Source organism: Neomonachus schauinslandi, chromosome 4, assembly GCF_002201575.2.
Source record: "Neomonachus schauinslandi chromosome 4, ASM220157v2, whole genome shotgun sequence".
In the NCBI taxonomy this organism is placed as follows: Eukaryota; Metazoa; Chordata; class Mammalia; order Carnivora; family Phocidae; genus Neomonachus; species Neomonachus schauinslandi.
In genome coordinates, this window is record NC_058406.1 from 129,257,489 (window position 1) to 129,281,595 (window position 24,107).

Consider the following 24,107-nt stretch of genomic DNA (forward strand, 5'->3'; position numbering starts at 1 on the left):
GTCGATAACACTATATTTGGAATAAAATTGCTCACATTTCTCATATTTCAATTAGTGACTTTAAAATATTAAAATATTAAAATTTAAAATATTAAAAATTCTAACAATTCAGAACAGTGTGACAAATGCTTATTACTGTGTTAAATGAAAATAACACAGTACAAACTTTCATCTATATTATAATCATATAAAAATGAGTGTGTACCTAAAAAGAACTGAAATGTGAAACAGCTGATTTTATCTTTTTATTTAAATTCAATTAATTAACATACAGTGCATTATTAGTTTCAGAGGTAGAATTCAGTGATTCATCAGTCTTATATAATACCCACTGCTCATTACATCCTGTGCCCTCCTTAATGTCCATTATCCAGTTACCCCATCCCCCCACCTCCCCCCTCCAGCAACCCTCAGTTTGTTTCCTATGATTAAGAGTCTCTTATGGGGGCACCTGGGTGGCTCAGTCAGTTAAGTGTCTGCCTTTGGCTCAGGTTATGATCCCGGGGTCCTGGGATCAAGTCCCGCATCGGGTTCCCTGCTCAGTGAGGAAACTGCTTCTCCCTCTGCCTCTCCCCCGCTCATGCTCGCTTGCTCTCTCTCTCTCAAGTAAATAAATAAATAAATAAATAAAATCTTAAAAAAAAAAAAAAAAGAGTCTCTTATGGTTTGTCTCCTTCTCTGATTTCATCTTGAAACAGCTGATTTTAGAGTATAACGGGTTTATAGATAATAGCTTTACTTTCTTGATTCTTTTATATTATAACAATGTTACAACAAAAACAGCTTTAAAAAATTAGATGCTCACCATGTGGAGTAAATGGTACTCTGTTTGCAATGACTAAACCATGCTAAGAATATGAGTGCTTATGTCTTCCATCAGCTCCAGGAAAGCAAATACCATGACTTCCTTGTCTCCCCCACATCTCAGGCCCAAATAGATGCAATAAATATCCAGTGCCAGTCTAATCACTGAACCACTGATGAACACCAAGTGTAGGCAACATGAAAGTGAAAACTTACTGTTATTTGTTGGTTCAGGAAACCCAGCCTTTGGACCACTCCATCCTTTGTTTTCCCCTGTCTGAAAGATTAAGTCAGTTGTTTAAATCCAGATAAACAGATTTATTCAAAAAGAAAAAAAGTTAACTAATCAGTTAAGCAAAGGCAAAAGTCTCTCACATGATTATTCTGCTTATTCTCTCCCTCTCTGACCCCAGGACCAAGGACACAAAAGTAACTAATATGAACAGTTTCATTTCTTCCTTTTCCACATGCAAATCTATTCTTATGTCTCCTTCTGCTTTTATCATTCATCTAAATTTACAATTTAAGTAATCAAGAAAGCCCCATATTCAACACATGTATTATATACAACACAGGCTCTATCTAGATGGTTAAAAAGCAAACAATTCTTATTCAAACAGTAAACAATAATAATCATCACAAGTGCTAATGTGACCCAAAGGGTTTTATGGCTTCTGAGGTCAAATTCACAACAGAAATATTACTGTGTCTGTTCTGTAAAAGTTCTATGACAAGGGTCACGAAATACTGCTAATGATATATACAAAATATGGAAAACTAAGCCCAAACTTGAAGTAAAACTTGTAACATCCTGACTTTCGTCAGATTATTTGATCTGTTTGTTATAAAAATACATTCAGAGAAACCAAGGTATTTTGAAGCAGCAAGTATTTTAGTCAAACTAATAAGTGACTTTAACTGGTTATGTTCTCTTTGTGTGGAGCTGGTATTATTGATATAAAGTACTCGAGGGGGAAAAAAAGTCATATTTCCTATTCTAATCAGCATTTTATATTTACATTATCAGATGTCAAAGTTCAAATGGATAAACTCCAGATAGAAACACAAAATATAATTCTAGCAAATAGTGTACCACTGTGAAAGGAGAGAGAAAGAGTAAGTGCTCGTAAATGCAGACGGGTGTCAACGGAAGCCCTGTGGAGACCCCACGCACACATTCTCTGTGAAGATGAGATCACAGCATGAGAGGACGTTAGAAGTTTGAGGAAAGTGGAGTAAGGAAGAAATAAGTCACATTAGGGAAAAGAAGAGCAGGCAGATTAGAAGAATGCAGATTTTTTAGGCAAGTGAGGGCTTAGTTGAAGTTGGTAATAAATTTAGCATTTCATTCCTCCTTTCATTCTACTTATAACCAAGGTTAGTTAAATATTAGATTATATGGCCTATGTCTAATTTTTCACATTCATCTGAATCCCAAGCCTCTCTGATTCCTACCTCAACACTAATAAAACTGTTATTGTAAGGTTTCTGCTTAAACATGACAGAGTGAACAGAAGGAGTAATCTCTCTCCCCCCCAACATCTCTAAATTGATAATCCAGTAATCCATAAACTCTCCTTCCCTCTCTTCTGCCCACCTACCCCGAAACAGAATATGGAAGGACTCAAGAGCAGAAGAGATATCCCTATCAAAGTCTGGAATCAGAAAAGCAGATAAACAAGTTGTAACTGACCTAGCAGATGTGAGTAGGCTGAAACTAGTCTGAAGAGTGAGAAGCCAACAAAGACCTTACAAAAAAGTAAACTGATTTGTGCCCCCAGGATCCCAAAAAGCCTCAGGAATCAGATGCATACTCGGTACTTCTAAAGATTAATCCTGGAAGGGCTCTGCAAGTCTTTCAAAGTGCTATGAAACCTCCAACTCACCTCTTTGGCCCCCAAGAGACAAATTTCCTAAGAGGTTTCTTCTTAGGAAAGGCTAAAACAGAGAGACTCTGAACACCAGGCACAGCTGTGGGTGGGACTGATAGGCCACGTGCAAATGAGGAGATGAGAGTCCAAATTTATCCTGGAAGATAAGACACCCAGCGCCCTTCCTCATTTTGGGCTCAGAAGACAACAGCCAGGCTTCTGACCCACAAGGAATGGCAAAGACAACAAAGGGAACAGAATAAAACTTCCCAAAAAGGTTAACATTTTTTAAAGTTCTCAGAGCCACAGAAGAAATATTATACCCACTAAACAAGAATAAGAGGCTATAAAAAGGAGTATTTTGAGAATGAGGAAGAGCTCTGGGAAGTCAAAAATACAACAGCCAAAGTAAATAATTTCAAAGAAGGACTGCAAGACACAGTTAAAGAAATCTCCTAGAAAACGGAACAAAGGTAGAGAAGGAAAGAAGAAGGAAAAAAGGGAAGAAGGAAGAAAGGGAGGAAGGAAGGGAGGGACGCAGATAGGCTGGCTCAGAAGATCATCCATAAGACCAGCAGGTACCCCAGAAAGAAGCAATAGCAAAAATGGAGGGAGAGGAATTATCGAAGGAATAATATGAGAAACTTCACATTTTTAAAGTATATGAATTTCTGGATTGAAATCCAAATGCCCAACGCAATTTACCAAAGAATACACATATCAAGTCAATCATCCATGAATTTCACAACCCCTAGGAAAAGAAAAAGCCAGAAAAGCATCAAGAGGGGCAAAAACATAAAAGTTTCCTATATAAGCTGAAGAATCAGAAGGCTTTGGAGTTTCAAAAGTGGTGTGGGAGGTAGAAAACATCAGTGGAATGCCTTCAAGAAATCGGTGAAAAAATTATTTACAATTTAGAATTATATCTCAGAAAGACTATCAATTAAGTGTGTAGGAAATATGAAGATATTTCAGACCTACAAGATCTCAAAAAATATTTACTCTCCAAGTATCTTCTATAGGCAAGCTAACTAAAGTATGTGCTCCATCTAAACAAGGAAGCAAATCAAGAACAAGGGAAACCATCCAGAAAATAGGCAACTCAACAAGGGAGAGAGGCAAAAGAAATTTTCAAAATAATGGTTAATAGAAGAACCAAAATACTAGCTCTGCAGCAGACCTATCAAACAATCAATCCAACTTGAGAAGAATAAAGAGCTCCAAGAAAGATTTAAAAAAGGAACTAAAAAATTACATGACATGTTTACTTGTAAGAGAGTTTGGGGATAAGTTACAAAACGTAGAGAAGTGTACATGTGGAGTATGTATATGAGAGTTAAGTCTTCATTTTTCAGAGCAAGAACTCAGCTAATATCTAAAAATGAAAAATCGAGAAACAGAAATATGAGTGACTGACAATAGAAAAATAATAAACAGCTGAAGCAGGTGGCAAGAGGTTGCCTCTGGAAAAAGGAAGCAGAAATGGCCAGTAGCAGGGCATTTTATCATAAACCAATCCTTTATACCATTAATCTTGAGTAACTCTTTTTTTTTTTTAAGATTTTATTTATTTATTTGACAGAGAGAGACACAGCGAGAGAGGGCATACAAGCAGGGAGTGTGGGAGAGGGAGAAGCAGGCTTCCCCCCGAGCAGGGAGCCCAATGTGGGGCTCGATCCCAGGACCTGGAATCATGACCTGAGCTGAAGGCAGACGCTTAATGACTGAGCCACCCAGGCGCCCCATAATCTTGAATAAATCTTGACCTTTTATATATATCAGTATCACTATGACCAATATAATAATCAAATATAAAAAAAAAAAAGAATGAAGCACATGCCAGTTATGTCTTTTTTTTAAGATTTTATTTAATTATTTGAGAGAGAGAGAGAGAGTATGAGCAGAGGGGAGGGGCAGAGGGAGAAGCAGACTTCCCACTGAGCAGGGAGTCCATTGCGGGACTCGATCCCAGGACCCTGGGATCATGATCTGAGCCGAAGGCAGACACTTAACTGACTGAGCCACCAAGGTGCCCCACCAGTTATGTCTTGATGTAGAACAAACTCCATGATATAAGTGAAACCCCGACATATGAGTGAAAAGGAAAATCAAGATGTAAGAACAGTATATTTTAAAAAGGTGAAAAGAATGTTCCACTTTTTCTTAGAATGCAGAAATGCATCAATGAGAAAGCACCCCAGAATGTAAAAAATCATAACTTCTCTTGAATCCATCAGAGATCTGAGATTGTAAAGCAAACAAGAGAAATGAATTCTAGAGAGTGACAAACCCCTCCATGGAGAGGCAGGGCTCACAAAGTGTCTCAACACTGGCAGAGCAAAGAAGGAAGAGATGAATGCTATAAATGCAGGTGAGAAGAAAGTAGATGAAATGCCAATAAATTCTATGGGGCACCTGAGTGGCTCAGTTAGTTAAACGTCTGCCTTCAGCTCAGGTCATGATCTCAGGATCCTGGGATCAAGCCCCACATTAGACTCCTTGCTCAGTGGGAAGTCCACTTCCTCTGCCTCTCTGCCCAACTCACTCTCAAATAAATAAATAAAATCTAAAAAAAAAAAAAAAAAGAGAGAGAGAGAGAAAAAATGCCAGTAAATTCTAAAAGACTGAGTGTGGGCAAACACAACAGTTTAGAAAAACTAGGATCTCAAAGCAGAAGCTATTTTCCATGGACCTCACCTGAGTACTCAGGAGGACAACCAAGCAGAGGTACAACTAGAAACCAGAGAGAGCCTCACTCAGTGGAGCAGGTATGCAGCTGGTGAATGTCTGCCACTGAGAGGAAAGCATGGAACTTTTACACAATTCTCTAGACTCTTCTCTCATACAAAGCAAAAAGCTCAAGACACTAGAGAAAGGGGAGAAACAAATACCAACTGCCTCTGGGGTAGAGACAAGAGATTCTGTTGCCCCAGAAGCTTAGGCAAAGACTCATTGCTTAGTAGAAGCAAAAGCTACCTACCCCTGGAATAAAGGGGTAGAAAACACTCCTGAAACCAAGGTCCTGCACCAGTATAAAGCAGAAGTCTGAAAATGCTGACAAGGAGGCAAGAAACTCTCTTGCACCCAGGAGCACCCACAGATCCAAAGTAAAGTTTGGCTACCATGGGGAAGGAGGCAGAAACATTGATAAAAACCCACCTCTGAGACCCAGGCACACAGTCAGCTTGAGAATGAGTCTGGGCAAGAAAATCAAGAACTATGTCCCCACACCCACCACACTCTTATGATCAAGTAATAAGCACAAGAGCTGACTACAGAGCATACAGATACACCTCACCCCTTGGCACAGTGAAGGAGGGACTGCTGAAACCTGAGGGCAGAGCAGAAACATGAGAGAAAAATCCTCCCTAAACCTCACCCCACACAAAGCACAGATAATAGCACACCACTGCTGAAGGAATCTGAAGTCAGTAGTGATGATAGCAACAACAAAACTCAAAATGAGCTTAACTGGGGCACCTGGATGGCTCAGTCGTTAAGCGTCTGCCTTCGGCTCAGGTCATGATCTCAGAGTCCTGGGAGCGAGCCCCGCATCGGGCTCCTCACTCTGCGGGAGGCCTGCTTCTCCCTCTCCCACTCCCCCTGCTTGTGTTCCCTCTCTCGCTGTGTCTATCTCTGTCAAATGAATAAATAAAATCTTTAAAAAAAAAAAAAAAAAGAGCTCAACTACTGACAAGACTGATGCCACCCTCCACACCTTCCACACTAACAGTCTGACGGAAGAGATATGCCTATTTCTCAACTTAAATACTGTTCAACTCAGCCTCCACGATTTCTCAATATACAATATCCACCATTTGTTAAAAAATTATGAGACACCCAAAATTGCAAGAATTACCCATTGTCAGAGGATAAAGAAGTCAATGAAACAGGACCCAGAGGTCAGAATTACAGGAAATAAGTTTTACAATACCTATGATTAGCAAGTTAGAAGATTTAATGTATGTAATACATATAATGATAGACAACATGTATAAACATATGGGAAATCTCAGCAGAGAAATAGAAATTATAGAACAAAAGCAAATGGAAATCTTGGGGGAGAGTCACAGATGAAAATTAATGGTGATGTCATTATTAACAGATGGATACAGATGAAGAAATAATCACTAAAACTGCAGATATATCAATAGACATTACTCAAACTGAGGCACAGAAAAAAAAAGAGTAAAAAATTAAAAGGAACAAAAGATACTGGAGCTACAAAACGATACCAATGGTCTAACAAATGTGTAACTGGAAACTCCACAGAAGAGAGGAAACAAAGAGTAAGAAATATTTGAAAAAAATAATAGCTGAGAATTTGACAAAGTAGCTGAATTATAACAAAACACAGATGCCATGTTTAGACACCACTAAGCAGGAAAAATACAAAAAGGGGAAGAAAGGAAGAAGAGGAGGAAAAGGAGGAGAAAGGGAGGAAGGAAAGAGGACGGACAGAGAAGAGGGCAGAGGATAAAGGAAAAAAGAAAAAAATCACATTTAGACATATAGTCAAACTGCTAAGAACTAATGAAAACGGTAATTTGTGACAGCCTTCAAAGGGAAAAAAATACATGAAGAGGAAAGAGCAGGTAAGAATTACAGCAGATGTTCATCAAAAACTACATAAGTCAAAAGACAATGGAACAAGATCTTTTAAAGTACAGTAGTGCCCCTTATCCACGAGGGATGCATTCCAAGTTCCCCAGAGGGTGCCTGATACCATAGACAGTACCAAACCCTATATATACTATGTTTTTTCCTGTGCATACACACCTACGACACTGTTTAATTTATAAATTAGGCACAGTAAGAGATTAACAATAATAATAACAATAAAATAGAACAATTATAACACTATAATAAGTTAGATGAATGTGATCTTTCTCTCAAAATATCTCATTGTACTATACTCACTACTCTTGCGATGATACGAGATGATAAAATGCCCACAGGATGAGAGGAAGTGAGGTGAATGACATAGGCATTCTAATGCAGAGTTCGGCAACTATTAACCTTCTGATGAGCTTCCAGACCTGTGGATGACTGCAGGTAACTGAAACCATGGAGAGTGAAACCATAAATAAGGGAGACTACTGCACTGAAAGAAAGAGAAAAACCCAGAATCCTATCTCCAGACAAAAATAACTTGCAAAAATGAAGATGAAATAAGGACTTCTTTATCAAACAAAAGCTGAGAGAAATTACTGCCAGTAGGCTTGTTAATACAAGTAGTTGTAGAGTAGGTTCAACAAGCAGGAGTATAATACCAGGAAGAAATTTAAACAAATGAACATTATTCATGAATATGGATCTACACAAATGAATGAAGAGTACTGAAAATGGTAAAAATGAGGGTAAATATAAGACATTTTTTCTGATTTCAACCACATAAAATGACAACTGACTATATAAAGCATAATTAGTAACAAATTGTGAGTTTTATACTATGTATAGAAGTAAAATGTATGATCACAATAGGAGGTCTTTGAAACATACAGAGTATAATTGCAATAGGAGGTCATGGAGACATAGAGAAAAGTAAAATGACCACATTAAAAATATAAAGACACAGACAGACTAAGATGATGGGGGGAAATATCTCATGCAAACATTAATCAAAATTAAACTGGGATGGCTATAACATCAGACAAAGCGGAATTCACGGAAAGGAATATTATCAGGGCTAAGGAGAGAAATCACGTAATAATAAGGTGGCCAAGTCACCAAAAAGACATAACAATGCTAAATGCATATATATCTGTTAACAACAAAGCTTCAAAGTACACAAAACAAAACTGAACTTATAAATCTCCAAATTTATAATTGGAGACACTAACAATAAAAGCAGCAGACAGAAAATCAGAAGGAATATAGGACTAGAAAGAAGAAGTCAAAAAGAAAATTAGAATACACCTTGGACTGAGTGAAAATAAAAACTCAACTTGTCAAAATCTGTAGGACAGAGCTAAATCAGTGCTTAAAGAGAAGTATATAGCATTAAATCTTGTATTAGAAAAGAAGAGAGTTCTTAGATCCACAGTCTTAGCTTATAGTTTACAAAACCAGAAAAAAAGAATACAAAATTAAATCCAAAACCAGTGAAGGAAGGATAAAATAAAGAGCAGAAATCAATAAAATGTTAAATAGAATAATAGAGAAAATCAATGAAACAAAAAACCTGGCTGCTTAAAAGGGATAAAAAATTAATAAACTCCTAGCCAGACTGATCAGGAGAAAAAGAAAACAAATTACCAATAGCAGGAATAAACCAAAAGACAACTGACAAAATGGGAGAAGATATTTGCAAATGACAGATCAGATAAAGGGCTAGTATCCAAAATCTATAAAGAACTTATCAAAGTCAACACCCAAAGAACAAATAATCCAATCAAGAAATGGGCAGAAGACATGAACAGACATTTTTCCAAAGAAGACATCCAAATGGCCAACAGACACATGAAAAAGTGCTCAACATCACTCGGCATCAGGGAAATCCAAATCAAAACTTCAGTGAGATACCACCTCACACCAGTCAGAATGCCTAAAATTAACAAGTCAGGAAATGACAGATGTTGGCAAGGATGCAGAAAAAGGAGAACCCTCCTACACTGTTGGTGGGAATGCAAGCTGGTGCAGCCACTCTGAAAAACAGTATGGAGTTCCTCAAAAAGTTGAAAATAGAGCTACCCTATGACCCAGCAATTGCACTACGGGTATTTACCCCAAAGATACAAATGTAGGGATCTGAAGGGGTACGTGCACCCCCATGTTTATAGCAGCAATGTCCACAATAGCCAAACTATGTAGAGCCAAGATGTCCACTGACAGATGAATGGATAAAGAAGATGTGGTATATACATATACAATGGAATATTATGCAGCCATCAAAAAAACGAAATCTTGGGCGCCTGGGTGGCTCAGTTGGTTAAGCGACTGCCTTCGGCTCAGGTCATGATCCCAGGGTCCTGGGATCGAGTCCCACATCGGGCTCCTTGCTCAGCGGGAGGCCTGCTTCTCCCTCTCCCACTCCCCCTGCTTGTGTTCCTGCTCTTGCTGTCTCTGTCTCTGTCAAATAAATAAATAAAATCTTTAAAAAAAAGAACAAAAAACCGAAATCTTGCCATTTGCAATGACGTGGATATAACTAGAGGGTATTATGCTAAGCGGAAGAAGTCAATCAGAGAAAGACAAGTATCATATGATCTCACTGATATGAGGAATTCTTAATCTCAGGAAACAAACTGAGGGTTGCTGGAGTGCCGGGGGTGGGAGGGATGGGGTGGCTGGATGATGGACACTGGGGAGTGTATGTGCTATGGTGAGTGCTGTGAATTGTGTAAGACTGATGAATCACAGACCTGTACCTCTGAAACAAATAATACATTATATGTTAAGAAGAAAAAAAAAAGATAGTAGGAAGGGAAAAATGAAGGGGGCTAAATCGGAGGGGGAGACGAACGATGAGAGACTATGGACTCTGTGAAACAAACTGAGGGTTTTAGAGGGGAGGGGGTGGGGAGATGGGTTAGCCCGGTGATGGGTATTAAGGAGGGCATGTACTGAATGGAGCACTGGGTGTTAAACGCAAACAATGAATCATGGAACACTACATCAAAAAAATAAAAAATAAATAAAAAAGCAGGAATGAGAGAGGGAATATCACTACAGATGCTGCAGCTAGTAGAAGGATAACAAGGGAATGTTGTGAACAATTCTATACCAATAAATTCAACCACTTAGAAGAAATGGACAAATTCCTTGAAAGATTCGAACTGCCAAAGTTCGTTCAAGCAGAAGTACATAGCCTGAGTAGTCCTATTTCTATTTTTTAAAACTCAGTTCATAGTTAAAACTTCCCACAAGAGAAAGTCTTCCCCAGATGGCTCCACTGGTAAATTCCACCCAAAAATTAAGGAAGATAGATTGCCAAACTCTTCCAAACTTCCAAACTTACTATCTGAGGAGCATTACCCTACGCTGATGATAAAATCCAGCAACAGTATTACAACAACAACAACAAAAATATAGATCAGTATCTCTTATACATGTAGCCATAAAATCTTTTAAAAATATTAGCACATCTATTCCAGAAATACATGAAAAATATAGCCAGTACATCATGATCAATTGGGGTTTATGCTAGTCAGACAAGCTTAATTCAACATTCAAAAAGCAATCAATGCCACTTGACATCCATTAGGATGGCTACTGTTTAAAAAACAAGACAAAACAAACACAAACACCTATACATACACACACACACACACACACACACACACACACACCCTAAGTGTTAGCCAGGATGTGGAGAAATTAGAACCCTTGTACATTGCTGGTGAGAATATAAAATGGTACAGCCACTACAGAAAAGAATTTGGTAATTCCTCAAAATATAAAATGTAGAATTACCATACGTTGAACAATTCCACTTCTAAGTATATACTCCAAACACTGAAAGCAGATACACCAATGTTCATAGCAGCATTACTCGCAATAGCCAGAAGTTGAAAATAACCCAAATGCCCATCAACAGATGAATGGATAAATAAAATGTGATATATCCACACAATGGAATATTATTCAGGCTTTAAACGGAATGAAATTCTTATAAATGCTACAACATGGATGAACCTTGAAAACATGCTAAATGAAATAAGCCCAACAAAAAAGGACAAATATTGCATGATTCCACTTACAGAAGGTTCCTAGAAAAGGCAAATTCAGAGACATAGAAAGTAAAACAGAGATTACCAGGGGCTGAGTAGAGGGAAGAACGAGGAGTTGGTGTTTAATGGTGTACAGTTTCTATTTGGGATGATGAAAACATTCTGGAAGTAGATAGCAGTGATGGCTGTACAACACTGTGAATGTAGTTAATGCCACTGAAATGTTCACCTAAAAATGGTTAAAATTGTTTTTTTTTTTTTTTGTTATTTACATATTACATAAATTTAAAAAATCCATCAGTGAAATTCACCATTACAACAAACTAAACAGAAAAATTATATGACATATCAACAGAGGCAGAGAAAGCATTTGGTAAAATTAAAAATGTACTGATAATTAAGTAAAAAAACCAATCTCTTAATAAAGCAGGAATACAAGGAAATATGAATCTGATATAGAGTATCTATGAAAAAAAACCTACAATCATCATGGTATTTATAATGGTGAAAGACTGACTTTCCTTTAAAGATGGGGAGTGAGGTAAGGATATCTGCCTTCCAATTCAACAATCAACCACTTCTGTTCACCATTGTACCGGATGCTCTATTCAGAGCAATAAAGCAAGACAAGTAGATATAAGCATACAGATTAGAAAGGAAGAAATAAAACTGTTTTTATTCATAGACGACAAGTTCATCAATGCAGAAAATCCCACACAATCTACAAAATAAGCTATTATAACTTATAACTCAGCTTAGGTCGCAGAGTACAAGGTCAATATATAAAACCAACTGTATTTCTATACAATAGAAAAGAAGAATTGGAAATTGAATGGTACAGCCATTGGTTTAAAAACCAACACCATTAAAAAAAATGCCATTAGTAATATATCCAAAAACATGAAGCACTTAGGGATAAACATGAAAACTGTAAAATATTTCTATGAAAAAGTACAAAACATTGCTGTGAGATATTTCTAAAAACCTAAATAAATGGAGAGCTAGACCTTGTTCATAGATGAAAGACTCCATATTAAGATACTGATTTACGTGAAACTGATCTATGTAGTCAGCACAGTCCTAAAGAAATCTTCCCAATTGGTTTTTTTTTTCTTGATAGAGACTGATTCTAAAATTTCTATGGAAATGCAAAGGCTCAAACTAGCCAATAAACAAACAAACAAACAGAACAAAGACAGAGTTCTTTATTGGATTTCAACCTTACTTGAAAAGCTACAGTCTATACATACTTGTAATAGCTTCAGGATAAACATATGAATTAATGGAACAGAATAGAGAATCTAGAAACAGACCCACAAATATGTGGTCAACTGATTTTCAGCAAATGTGCTAAGAGAATTCAATGGAAAAGCATTAATCTTTTAAACAGATGATAGAACTGGATAACCTACGTGGAAAAGGAGGAAAGGAGAGGAAGGAAGGGAAGGAGAAGGCAGGGGAGTTCTTTATCTGATAACGAATTTGTGTCCAAAATATGTAAAGAACTCTTACAACTACTCAGTAAGAAAGCAAACTATCAAAAAGACAAAACTTCGAACAGGCATTTCAGGGAAGAGATATGAATGGTAAATAAACATATGATAAGATATTCAACAATATCAGTTACTAGGGAAATGCAAATTAAATTCTAGTGAGATAACATTATATACCTACTAGTATAACCAAAACTATCAATACCAACATACCAAAAGCTGGAAAAGATGTGAAGTAATTAGAGCTTTCAAACACTCCTACTGGGAAGACAAATTAGTACAGTCTCTCTGGAAAACATCTTCACAGTTTCTTAACAAAGTTACACATGTGCTTATTATACAAATATGGACATAAAGAATATACTAGAGAAATATATACATATAAAGACTTACATATGAATGTTTACAGCCACTTAATTTACAATAGTCTCAAACTAGAAAGAGCCCAAATGTTGGTGAAGACTAAAACAATAAGAGACAATAAAAAAGAACTAATGATAAATCCAACAACACAGATGAATCTCAGCATTATGAAGCCAGACACAAAAGGCTTCCTAATGTATGATCCAATTTATATGACATTCTGGAAAGGCAAAATTATAGAAAGAGAAATCAAATCAGGGCTTGCCAGGGGCTAAGGAGAGGGGAAGAGATTACCTACAAATGGGAACTTTTTTGGGGTAACAGAAATATTATACATCTTAATTGTGGTAGGGGTAGTTAATGAATGTATATACACATATAAACACACATGTTAAAATTCACTGAACTGCACCTTGATAAATCTGAATTTTTTATAAAATGGGGATATATTAGTATATACACACAGAATATCTCTGTAAGATATTTATTTCTATTTATCAAATTCTTATATAATGTTCACTATATTTGACAGTATTCTAAATGCTGTACAACTATTAACTCATTGTGGGACATGCTATTCAAAAGAGAGACTAAGAGACCAAGGGTCTCAGAGTGAAGTAAGACTTTTTCTCACTATTCACTCTTTCATGCTATGTGAATTCTTTTAGCCATGTACATATCTTGTTTATTAAAAAAACTTTTAAAAACATGCTTTTGCAAGTTTTTAAACTGCTTTTGCTTCATTCATCACAGATTTTTTTAATTGACAAATCAGTGTATTCAGTCTTTCTCCCAATCTCCCTGCAGCATATGACTGCTACCTACTTCTTAAAGTCACTCTCTCTTCCTATTTATAGGTGTTCTTTCCTCCTCCCTCCCGTCTCCCCGACGCACATTATCTGCTACTGAAAGCTTATCACGTACACTTCAGAAATACCTCACGTATCTTTCCCCTCTCTTCTCTGCCACCACTGCCTGAGTTCAGACCCTCAGCATCTTTTACCTGAACAGCTCTGCTAGCCCAACTGGCCTCTCAGCCTTCAGTCTCATCCTGCTCAAATACACTCCCTATGTTACTTACAGGATTGTCTTTTGAAGAATGCAAACCAGATCATATCACTTTTGTGTTCAAATCTTAAATCAGTAATTCCTCAGGCTCCTTAATTCACATAAAAACCATGGTCCCAGCTATTCCTAACTTTCCAGATTCATCTTCATATTCTCTAGGTTCTAGGGTACTATAATTTTTGTTATATGATTAAAGCTCCTCACTGTTAACACTTAAGGGTTAGTTTTTCGAGTGTAGGGACCAAGTTTCAGTCATCTTGTTATCTTCAGTTATAAGTGTTGGGCATTTAGTGGGTGCAACGGTAAATTTTATGTGTCATTGTCTGGACCATGGTGACTAGATACCTGATCAAACATTATTCTGGGTGTTCTGTGAGGGTGTTTTTGGAAGAGACTTACATTTATCACTGAACTCTGGGTAAAGCAGATTCCTCTCCGTAATGTGGGTGGGCCTAATCAGTTGAAGACCTACCTAGAAGAAAAGGCTGACCTCCCCTGAAGCAAGAGGGAACTCAGCAGAAAGCTTCTGGACTCACACCTAACTCCTGATTCTCCAGCCTGCTGGCTTCTCCCTCAAATTTTGGACTAGCCAAGCCTCTACAACTACATAGGCCAGTTCCTTAAAATAAGTCTCTGTGAGTGATGTATGAAATGTGTATATATACATACACACATACAGATACATACACACATACAGATACATACACACACACACATACACATCCTGCTGGACTGTTTCTCTGGAGAACCCTGAACAATAATACAGTGGGTATACAAAAAAATGTTTTTCGTATTAATAAAATCAATGCTTTTTGTTCTATTTTCACTGAACATACAAATACATGTCTATGAGGAGATTTATTTTGACGTATTTTTATAAATCACTCACCAGTTTTAAGTCATTATAAATGTGTTAAGTTAAAACAATATATGCACAATATAAGAACTACAGAATCTTGAACACATGTTAGGTTTCACATTACAAGTACTTTTAAAAGAAGAAAAAGCATTGACTAGCCAGGTTATAAAAACAGAATTGAAATCTCTAGCAATACCACACAAATAATTCTTAATCACTAAAAATAATTGCCTAGATATTCACAGCTGTCTTAAAAAGAAAATGTTTTTTAACAGGTGATTTTGTTTTTACTACAAATTTCAGAAATGTGTTCCTGCAGAAACTGAAAACATCTCTAAAACACAATCCTTATGTGAGAAAACGGCATGGGAAAAAAAGGCATATTGTTTTTGATAGAAATAATTATTAAGCCTGTTTTATGAATTTTCATTTATTAAATTGTTTAATAAAAATAATTTCTATATGTGCATAGATAAAATGATAATACAAAATGGAATTAAACTAGTTCCTGCTAAGTTATCTGCCAAGTGCTGAAATTTGAGGTTCTCTGCTTCTCTTGCAACAGAGGTAGGTGTTAATGATGTCATTAACTGCTGCAGAAGAAATAGGGGACCATGAACATAAGTCTTGGCAGAAAATAAACACCCTCTGAGTTTACCTTTAAATTTAAAGTAAATAGAAAAATTAGTTTATAGAGCGCCTGTCCAATATAGTTCCTGCCCTAAAGGGATAACTCAGGATCTTTATTTCCAGTGTTTTCAGCTGTATTCCAGAAATAAAGGCTAACAAACTCTGTTCTTTAAAAAACATAAATTAAAACTGTGGCCAAATGGCAAAAACCACGAGTCAATAAACTAAAAATTGTTCAATTGGTATTATATAAAATATATACAATGGTACAATTTTTTAGTATTTGCCAACCGTAAGATTATGATTAATATTTCATCTTGGCCCCATAAACAGATATTATTTTGTACCTGGAGAATCTCTCTTTAAAGATACAGAATACTGCCCTGGGGTGGGGGAGGAACATTGGCTTCTACTTTAACAGTAGTTTAGACATTACTTAGAGTCAAAAACACTGGAATAGGATTTGTTCATCACTCTGATATTCTGACAGGATAGGCATATGTATATGTAAATTGAGCTCTCACCTTGTCAAGTTGATCTTGAAGACTAGTGGATGCTTTATAACCAAGCTGTAACAGCATTGCTTCTGCAGCATTTTTTTTGGCTATCTTTTTGTTAGGTCCTGTTCCAGTAGCAACTTCATTGCCTACTTTGACCTGGTAAGATTAAAGTAAGAAAGTGATGATAATTGCTTTGGTAAACAGGAACTCTTTAACACCATAAAACAATGTGTTATGCTCTCTAGCATTCAAAAATATAAAGTTTCATCCATAATGAAAACAGCAACTAAGATACTATTCCAGGGGCGCCTGGGTGGCTTCAGTTGTTAAGTGTCTGCCTTCGGCTCAGGTCATGATCCCAGGGTCCTGGGATCGAGCCCTGCATCGGGATCTCTGCTCGGCGGGAAGCCTGCTTCTCCCTCTCCCACTCCCCCCCCACCCCCGCTTGTGTTCCCTCTCTCGCTGTGTCTCTCTCTGTCAAATAAATAAATAAAATCTTAAAAAAAAAAAGATACTATTCCATTTACATAATGTTATATATACAAGTGAAAATATACGTAGAGAAAAATATGACAATATGGTCCTCAAAATGACAATGGGGGTTTATCTCAGGGTGACAGAATCTTATATGATTTTTACTTCCTTACATATTTCTATGTTATTTGATTTTTTAAACAATATTATTTATATAAGCAGAAAAATAAAATTCACATTGTAACAGAGTATATGTTGGTTATGACTACATTTAGTATTATTTATATAATAAACTAAAAGACTGAAAAAAGGAAAAAATTTAAAAATAAATAAAAATTTTTTAAAGATTCTATTTATTTTAGAGAGAGAGTGCAAGCATGAGTGGGAGGGTTGGGCAGAGAGAGAAGCAGACTTCCTGTTGAGCAGGGAGCCTGCCATGGGGCTCCATTCCAGGACCCTGGGACCATGATCTGAGCCAAAGGCAGACACTTAACTGACTGAGCTACCCACGCATCCCCAGATAAAATTTTTTTTTTAATTTTAAAAAGAAAGCAGAAAGTATAGCATTACAAGGAGAAATAAAAAATACATAACTACAGTGGGATTTGTTTTTTATGAATTGGTCTCAATAAATGATCAAAGCAGCAAACAAGAAAATAATCAGAACTTTATAAATTAAACAATGTAGTCTGAATAATCTACAGGCAAAGAAGAAACCCCAATAAAATCAGAAAATATTTTAAGTGAGTAATAACAGAAATATATCAAAATCTGAAGGATGCAGCTAAAGGAGGGTCGAGAAGAAAATATACAGCCATAAAAACTTAAGAGAATGGCAGGAATGTAATGAGCTAAACATCCAGCTCAAGAAGTTATTAAAGCAAAATGAATCCAAAGAAAACAGAATAAAGACAAGGGCAGAAATTAAGGAAACAGAAAACAAAATACAATAGAAAATTTCAAAAAGCCAAAAGTTGGTTCCCTGAAAAGACTAATAAAATGATAAATCAAAGGTTAAGACTGATCAAGGAAAAGTAAGAGAAGACACAAATAAGAATGAAAAAGGGAGATTACTATAGCTTCTGTAGAATTAAAAAATAATAAGGGATAGGGGTGTCTGGGTGGCTCAGTCGGTTAAGCATCTGCCTTTGGCTCAGGTTCCGATCAGAGGGTCCTGGGGTTGAGTACGACATCCGGCTCCCTTCTCAGCGGGGAGCCTACTTCTCCCTCTCCTAATCCCTCTGCTTGTGCTCTCTCTCTGTCAAATAAATAAAATCTTTAAAAAATAATAAGGGATGTTGAGTATTTTAGCTAAAAATTTTTGAGTATTTAAATAAAGTGGAAAAATTCCTCAATAATATAAGTTACCAAAACTGGCACAGAATAAACTCCGAACTATACAGCTCTATTAACTACTAAAAAAAAAATGAGAACAATAATTAAAACCTTTTCCACAAAGAAAACTCCAGAGAGCTTCTCCAGCAAGTTCTACCTAATATTTAAGGAAGAAATCATGCTAACCTTACAAAAATTCATCTAAGAATAGAAAAAGAGAAATCAGCCCCCAATTATTCAGTGAGGTATCACTTTTATTCCAAAATCCAACAAGAACAGTGTAAGAAAGAAAATTTACAGACCAATTTCATTCATGAATATAACTGCTAAAGTTTAAACTGTATAACAGTAAACCGAACAAAGCAATATATAAAAAAAAAAAATCATGACAAAGTTAGGTTTATCCCAGAAATGCAAGACTGACCTAACATTTGAAACTCAAAATCAATCAACAGAATCTGCTATATTAATAGGTTGAGGGGACAAAACATAGAGTCATCCTAATAAATAGAGCAACAGCATTTGATAAAACTCAACATCCATTCATAATAAAAACTTAGTAAACTACGAGAAAAAAGGGAACTTCCTTAGTAGGATAAAGGGCATTTTGCAAAAAACCTACAGCAAACCTCAACAAATGTTATACTTAATGTTGAAATTTTGAAATTAGAAACAAGGCAAGGATGCCCTCTATTTTCACTAGTACTTAACATTTTGCTACAAATCCTAGACAGAGCAATAGGGCAAGAAAAAATATGGTACAGAGTTAGAAGTATAAAAACAGTCATTATCTGGAGATATGATATTTATATAGGAAATTCAAGAATACCTACAGATAAATTATAAGAATTTATAAGAGTGTTAAGTTTTCTATGTAAACAGTAGTATACAAAAGCCAACTGCATTTTTATATCCTATCAACAATCAAGTAGGAAATTAGTAAAAGATACCATTTATACTAAGTCTACGGCCATCCCATCCTGAACGTGGGGGATCTGGTCTGATCTTGGAAGCTAAGATACCATTTATACTAAATGAAAATCAAATACCTATGATGTTAAGAACTTTACATAGAAAATAATAAGCACTGAGAAAAATTAAGATAGACCTAATAGAGATAATGAAATAAAGTTTTTTAAAAATTTAAAAATAGAGATAATGTACTGAAAATCAATATGATACCAGTTCTCTTCAAATTGACTTATAAATTCAATGAATTCCCATCAAAATCCCACACGTTTTTATAATACTTCGCAAGCTGATTCCAAAATTTACATGGAAGTACAAAGTGCTAAGACCACCCAAGATCCTTTTGAGGAAGAATTTGGCTGCATTAAAGTTAATTACTTCTGTTTCTCAAAAGAGCATCACTAAAATTGGAGGAAAAAAAATAAGTCACAACACAAGAAAAGATATTTGAAATGCCATGTAACTGAAAAAGACTCACATTCCAGAATATATAGTGAATGCCTGTATGTTATTTTTTTAAAGCCAGTACAAAAAAAATCAAGAGAGCTGAACAGGCCAACTATATATGAAAATTTGGAATGTTTTACCAGATGTCACTGTGCTTTGTTTAGAAAAAAATTGGCTTCAATAGCTTCATGCTGCTTTAATAAAATTTCATAATAACAATATACTGTGTACTAGCAATGAATTAGTATGTGGTACTACTAAATTCAGTTTTCAGAGATAAAGCTTTGATACTTCTACCCATAGTTTTCTTTTCTGGCTTTTGGGTGAAAGCATAACTGGCTACTTCATGTGTCTCAGAACATATCAGACTTATGCACTGTTTGCCATTCATTCTTGTATCAGTATTTAGGCTTTATTTGTGTTAATCACTACTTTTAAGCTTCAGTGAATGAAGTACTTCTAAGCCCCCAATTATTCAATCACAGTGGTTAGAAAAAAAAAACTTAAATATAAACAATGTGCAAATTATATGACAAATAAGTTATGCTCTTTTATTTTTATTTTTTTTAAGATTATTTATTTATTTGACACAGAGAGAGAGAGAGCACAAGCAAGGGGAGCGGCAGGCAGAGGGAGAGGGAGAAGCAGGCTCTCTGCTGAGTGGGGCTCGATCCCAGGACCCTGGGATCACGACATGAGCCGAAGGCAGCCGCTTAACCGACTGAGCCACCCAGGCGCCCCTAAATTATGCTCTTTTAATAGTTCTTGTAGCATATGAAACACTGAAAATGTATTCATTGTAGAATTTCTGTAACAACTATCACAAATGTTTTATTTCAAGCCTGTACACTGTCTTTGAAACATTTCACTGCTTTTTCTTCTGAAACTAGAAACCATCACACTATGATAAATCAGCAGTAGTCTATGGACCTCACTCAGAAGCCCTGATCAAGTACTGTCCAGTCGATCCCTGGGGCTGAGTGAACACACACTACCTCCCATATCTGTGCTGGCCTGCCCTGACCTGAACACAGCAGGCCCTAGGTATAATGTGTTTGAGTCCCTGGCTAGAGCCAGGCCTCTGCTACCTGTTATTTTTTCCAATGTTTGATTTGTTCCCCAGCTTCACCAGCCCGTGTTGTTGCTGGAATGCTTGCTAGCTAACAGATTAGGCCATCTACGTCAGAAGCTTCCTCTACTGCTCTGCAGGTCAAAAGACTTGCCAAAGTAAATGGAAGCAAGACCCCTGAGCAGCAAAAAATGTTTCATCTGTTTTTACATGCTATATACACCTCACTCACTCTCATTCAATTCTTTTACTGCTTCATCTCTAAATCGCATTTATCTACCCAGGCTTGATACTCTTTGACTCCAGTCTCCTGCTCTTGGGTAAGGCTGTTCCCATCTCAAGAGCACTCACGTTGGATCTGTATCTGCAGCTTTCCATTTGACCTATTCTGACACCTTCAAGACTTGACTGCTAGAACAGGGGCTTCCAGATTCATTTTTGCCACTCACCCATCCCTTGCCTCTCACAAGTTTTTATGGTGGCATGATTCAATAGTTTGCGGGTAGTTATCCCAGACTTATTTGTTAGTATTGGAAAAGACGACTGTGCTGAAGCACTTCGATTCCCTGCTAACAAACACAGTGGGCACTCAAAACAAATCACATCATTATAAAGGCAATTATGTATGTAAATAAACTTCATAAGTCATCTTCCTAGAAAACTCAAAAAATTTTTAACTATTACAAATAATATTTTTACATTAAAATGATTTGTCTGCAAAGAAGTTTAATTATTTTGCTATACAGTAACTTTAAGACTGCCATATTTTTATCTTTAAACAAATCACTTAAGTGAGTCAAGTCCTCAGAAAAGCTAAAAAAATGTTCTAAACTAGCATACACCAAAGACTTAATTCATTATCTTTCAATGAGTAATAAATAAAACTGATGAAAATTGCTTTATATATTTTTTAAAAACCTGACGATTTTAATCACTGGTAGAAAAATTAATAGAATGTGCTATACACAATATGTATATGTGATATATACTTAATTTAGTTGTCATTATTTCCTCTTTAAAAAATTAAAATATACCCCTTTCTAAAAACAAATAAAAAGCTTTAAGAAATATGCTCTCAAAATAAATACCCTAAATAATCTCATCAGAGATTTTTGTCTAGTAATCAATACAAGTAACTGCATCCACTTTATAATATACAAACTTACCGTTATTTTTCTTGGTGATAGATAAATATGAGCATATCACCTCTAGATACTTTTACTTCCACATTCAATTGTAACAAATGATAACATTGCTTAAGTAGTTTATACAAAAGCCTTTACTTTGATAAACTTGCTGCAATACTATAATGAATCCACTGGGAATTCCAGAAGGGGGGAAAAGCAATATGAATTCAGTGTGAAAACATTTAAAAGCACAGCCAAATGTTCCCATTTGACTAGAATGTTTATGAATACCCATAAAATGGAAGCTGGCTTAAGATATTCTAAATTCCTTTTTATACTCCACAGGAAAAAAAAAAAACTTTAAGTCAAAATTTTTATTCCTAATACAGGTCTAAATTTAGGTGATTTTTCCCTCCTCAGGTTTTAGATTCAAAAGATACTTCCTAGAATTCTTCCTAGAGTTCTACTAAGCATGTAAAAGGAAAAATGGTAAAGTATTTTATGAAGTGAAAATACTAGAATAAGACTGTTCTGGGTCTAATGACATGTAGATAGTAATATGCTTACCAGCCATAGAAGTATCCCCCACCTTTTTGGATATCGAGGTTCCTAACCACGGTTTATCTGTGACTGCATCGTAAGTTTACATCTCCAACAAAGCCAAACATACTAGCTCTCAATCAGGCAGATAGGCAGCAAATATACACCAAAGGTTTCTTAAAGTACTACTATATACATGTACTATATTGGATACTGTGAGATAAAGAAATGCGGAAATTATAAATTGGGAAAGAAGGTAAAATTTAGAAATGCATGAAAAGGGGGTACCTGCGTGGCTCAGTCAGTTAAGTGACTGACTCTGGGTTTTGGCGCAGGTCATGATCTCAGGGTCGTGAGACTGAGCCCTGCGTCAGGTTTCGCACTCAGCACTGAGTCTGCTTGGGATTCTTTCCCTCTTCCTCTCCCTCCCTCTCGACCCCTCCCCTGGCTTGTGTGCGCAGGCTCTCTCCCCCTCTCTCAAATAAATAAATAAAATCTTAAAAAAAAAAAGATATACATGAAAAGTTAATCAATATGAAATACTATGTGTTACTGCCAAAATGTCCACCACATGGTCAGCACTTAATAAATAAATCTGTGGATTTTAACTGGATTACATTAAAGGTGAGACCCACGGGTCTGACTGGGAAAAGTTTCTTTGACAAGCCAATTATAATAAAAAGCTTTGGGACAATAAGGAGAATTTAAAGATGGACTGGGTATTAGATGATTCTAATGAATATGAATCATGCCTAATGTAAGAACATAAAGGAAAACTTCCATATTTTTTAGTGATATACACTAAGTAGGTAAGCTGAAATGGTATGTGGCTAGATACTAGCTCTGAAATACTTAAGAAAAGAAGGGAGGGAAGGAGGAAAGAAAAACTGACAGCTGAAGCAAGTGTGGCAAAAATCTTAATTGTTGTGTTTGGATGGTGGGCATATTCCTCATATGTCATTGCTATTCCATTATACTATTGTTTAATAGTATACTATTAAGTATACCCACCTTTGGAGATGTTTGAAATTTACATAATGAGAATTAAAGGTTTCTTCAATACTGGGGCTTGAGTTGGCAAATGAAGATAAATAGGCAGAATTTTAAAAGGCGGCATTTTAGGCATTGTGCCTCAATCTGAAACCTCGAAACCTCTAGATGCCTAAATCTCTCAGCAATTCTGAGTCCCTCAGTCCTCACCATAGTTAGGCAGGAAGTCAGCTTTCTTTTCCTAATTTTCCTGATAACCCAAAAGCTCATGCTCTTGGCCCTATTCCATCTATGACATCTATCTTCTAAATGATGTCTCTAATTCCATCTGTATCCTATTTCCCAGTAGTTAACGGCCTCTGGCTACAAACTGTAACATAAGTTAGAGATAGGCATTCTAAACTATAAACTCTGTGGTGAATAATGTGTGCGAACTCACAGTCCCTTCAAAAACCCAGACCGTCTAACATGTCCTTGACACCTGAATGTTTCAACCAAGTTGGTAGGTGGGCCTGGAAGGAATGAAACTTATTAGTTCCTAGTTTGCCTTTCCCCCATTTTCCCTCTATTACAACCCGTGGGTTTCTAATTTTTTTTCAGTGTTTAAAAATTTTTTTTCTAATAAAATGCTAGAAATACCTGCATCACAAATTCCCGACGTCGAGGCATTCCTCTTTCTGAAAGCAGAACATAATCTGGCTCTTTTTCCTTTTTGGCCTGTTGAATTTGAGCCAGGCGGCTAATGGGGTTCATTCCTTGACCATACTCTGGTCCAGCCTAAAAGATAATTTAAGAAAAAATTTCAAAACATGCTTGTAAAACTTGTTACTGGATCCTTAGAGAAACGGTGGATCTCCCCTCATCCTCTGCACCCCAAAACCATAACTGGAGAAGAT

The 24,107-nt window shown here is 36.3% G+C and overlaps 1 protein-coding gene across 2 annotated transcripts in view; it reads right to left on the reverse strand.

Annotated features, from left to right (window-relative positions):
* Nucleotides 1-24,107, reverse strand: part of STAU2 (staufen double-stranded RNA binding protein 2) — a 321,925-nt gene that overhangs the window by 166,332 nt on the left and 131,486 nt on the right. For both annotated transcript variants that reach the window (XM_044914642.1, XM_021688639.2), the window contains exons 7-9: nucleotides 23,851-23,988; nucleotides 16,285-16,416; nucleotides 1,021-1,081 (exon numbers count right to left, since the gene is read on the reverse strand). In XM_044914642.1, coding sequence (XP_044770577.1) covers nucleotides 1,021-1,081; nucleotides 16,285-16,416; nucleotides 23,851-23,988 — 331 coding nt within the window. The remainder of the gene's footprint in view (nucleotides 1-1,020; nucleotides 1,082-16,284; nucleotides 16,417-23,850; nucleotides 23,989-24,107) is intronic.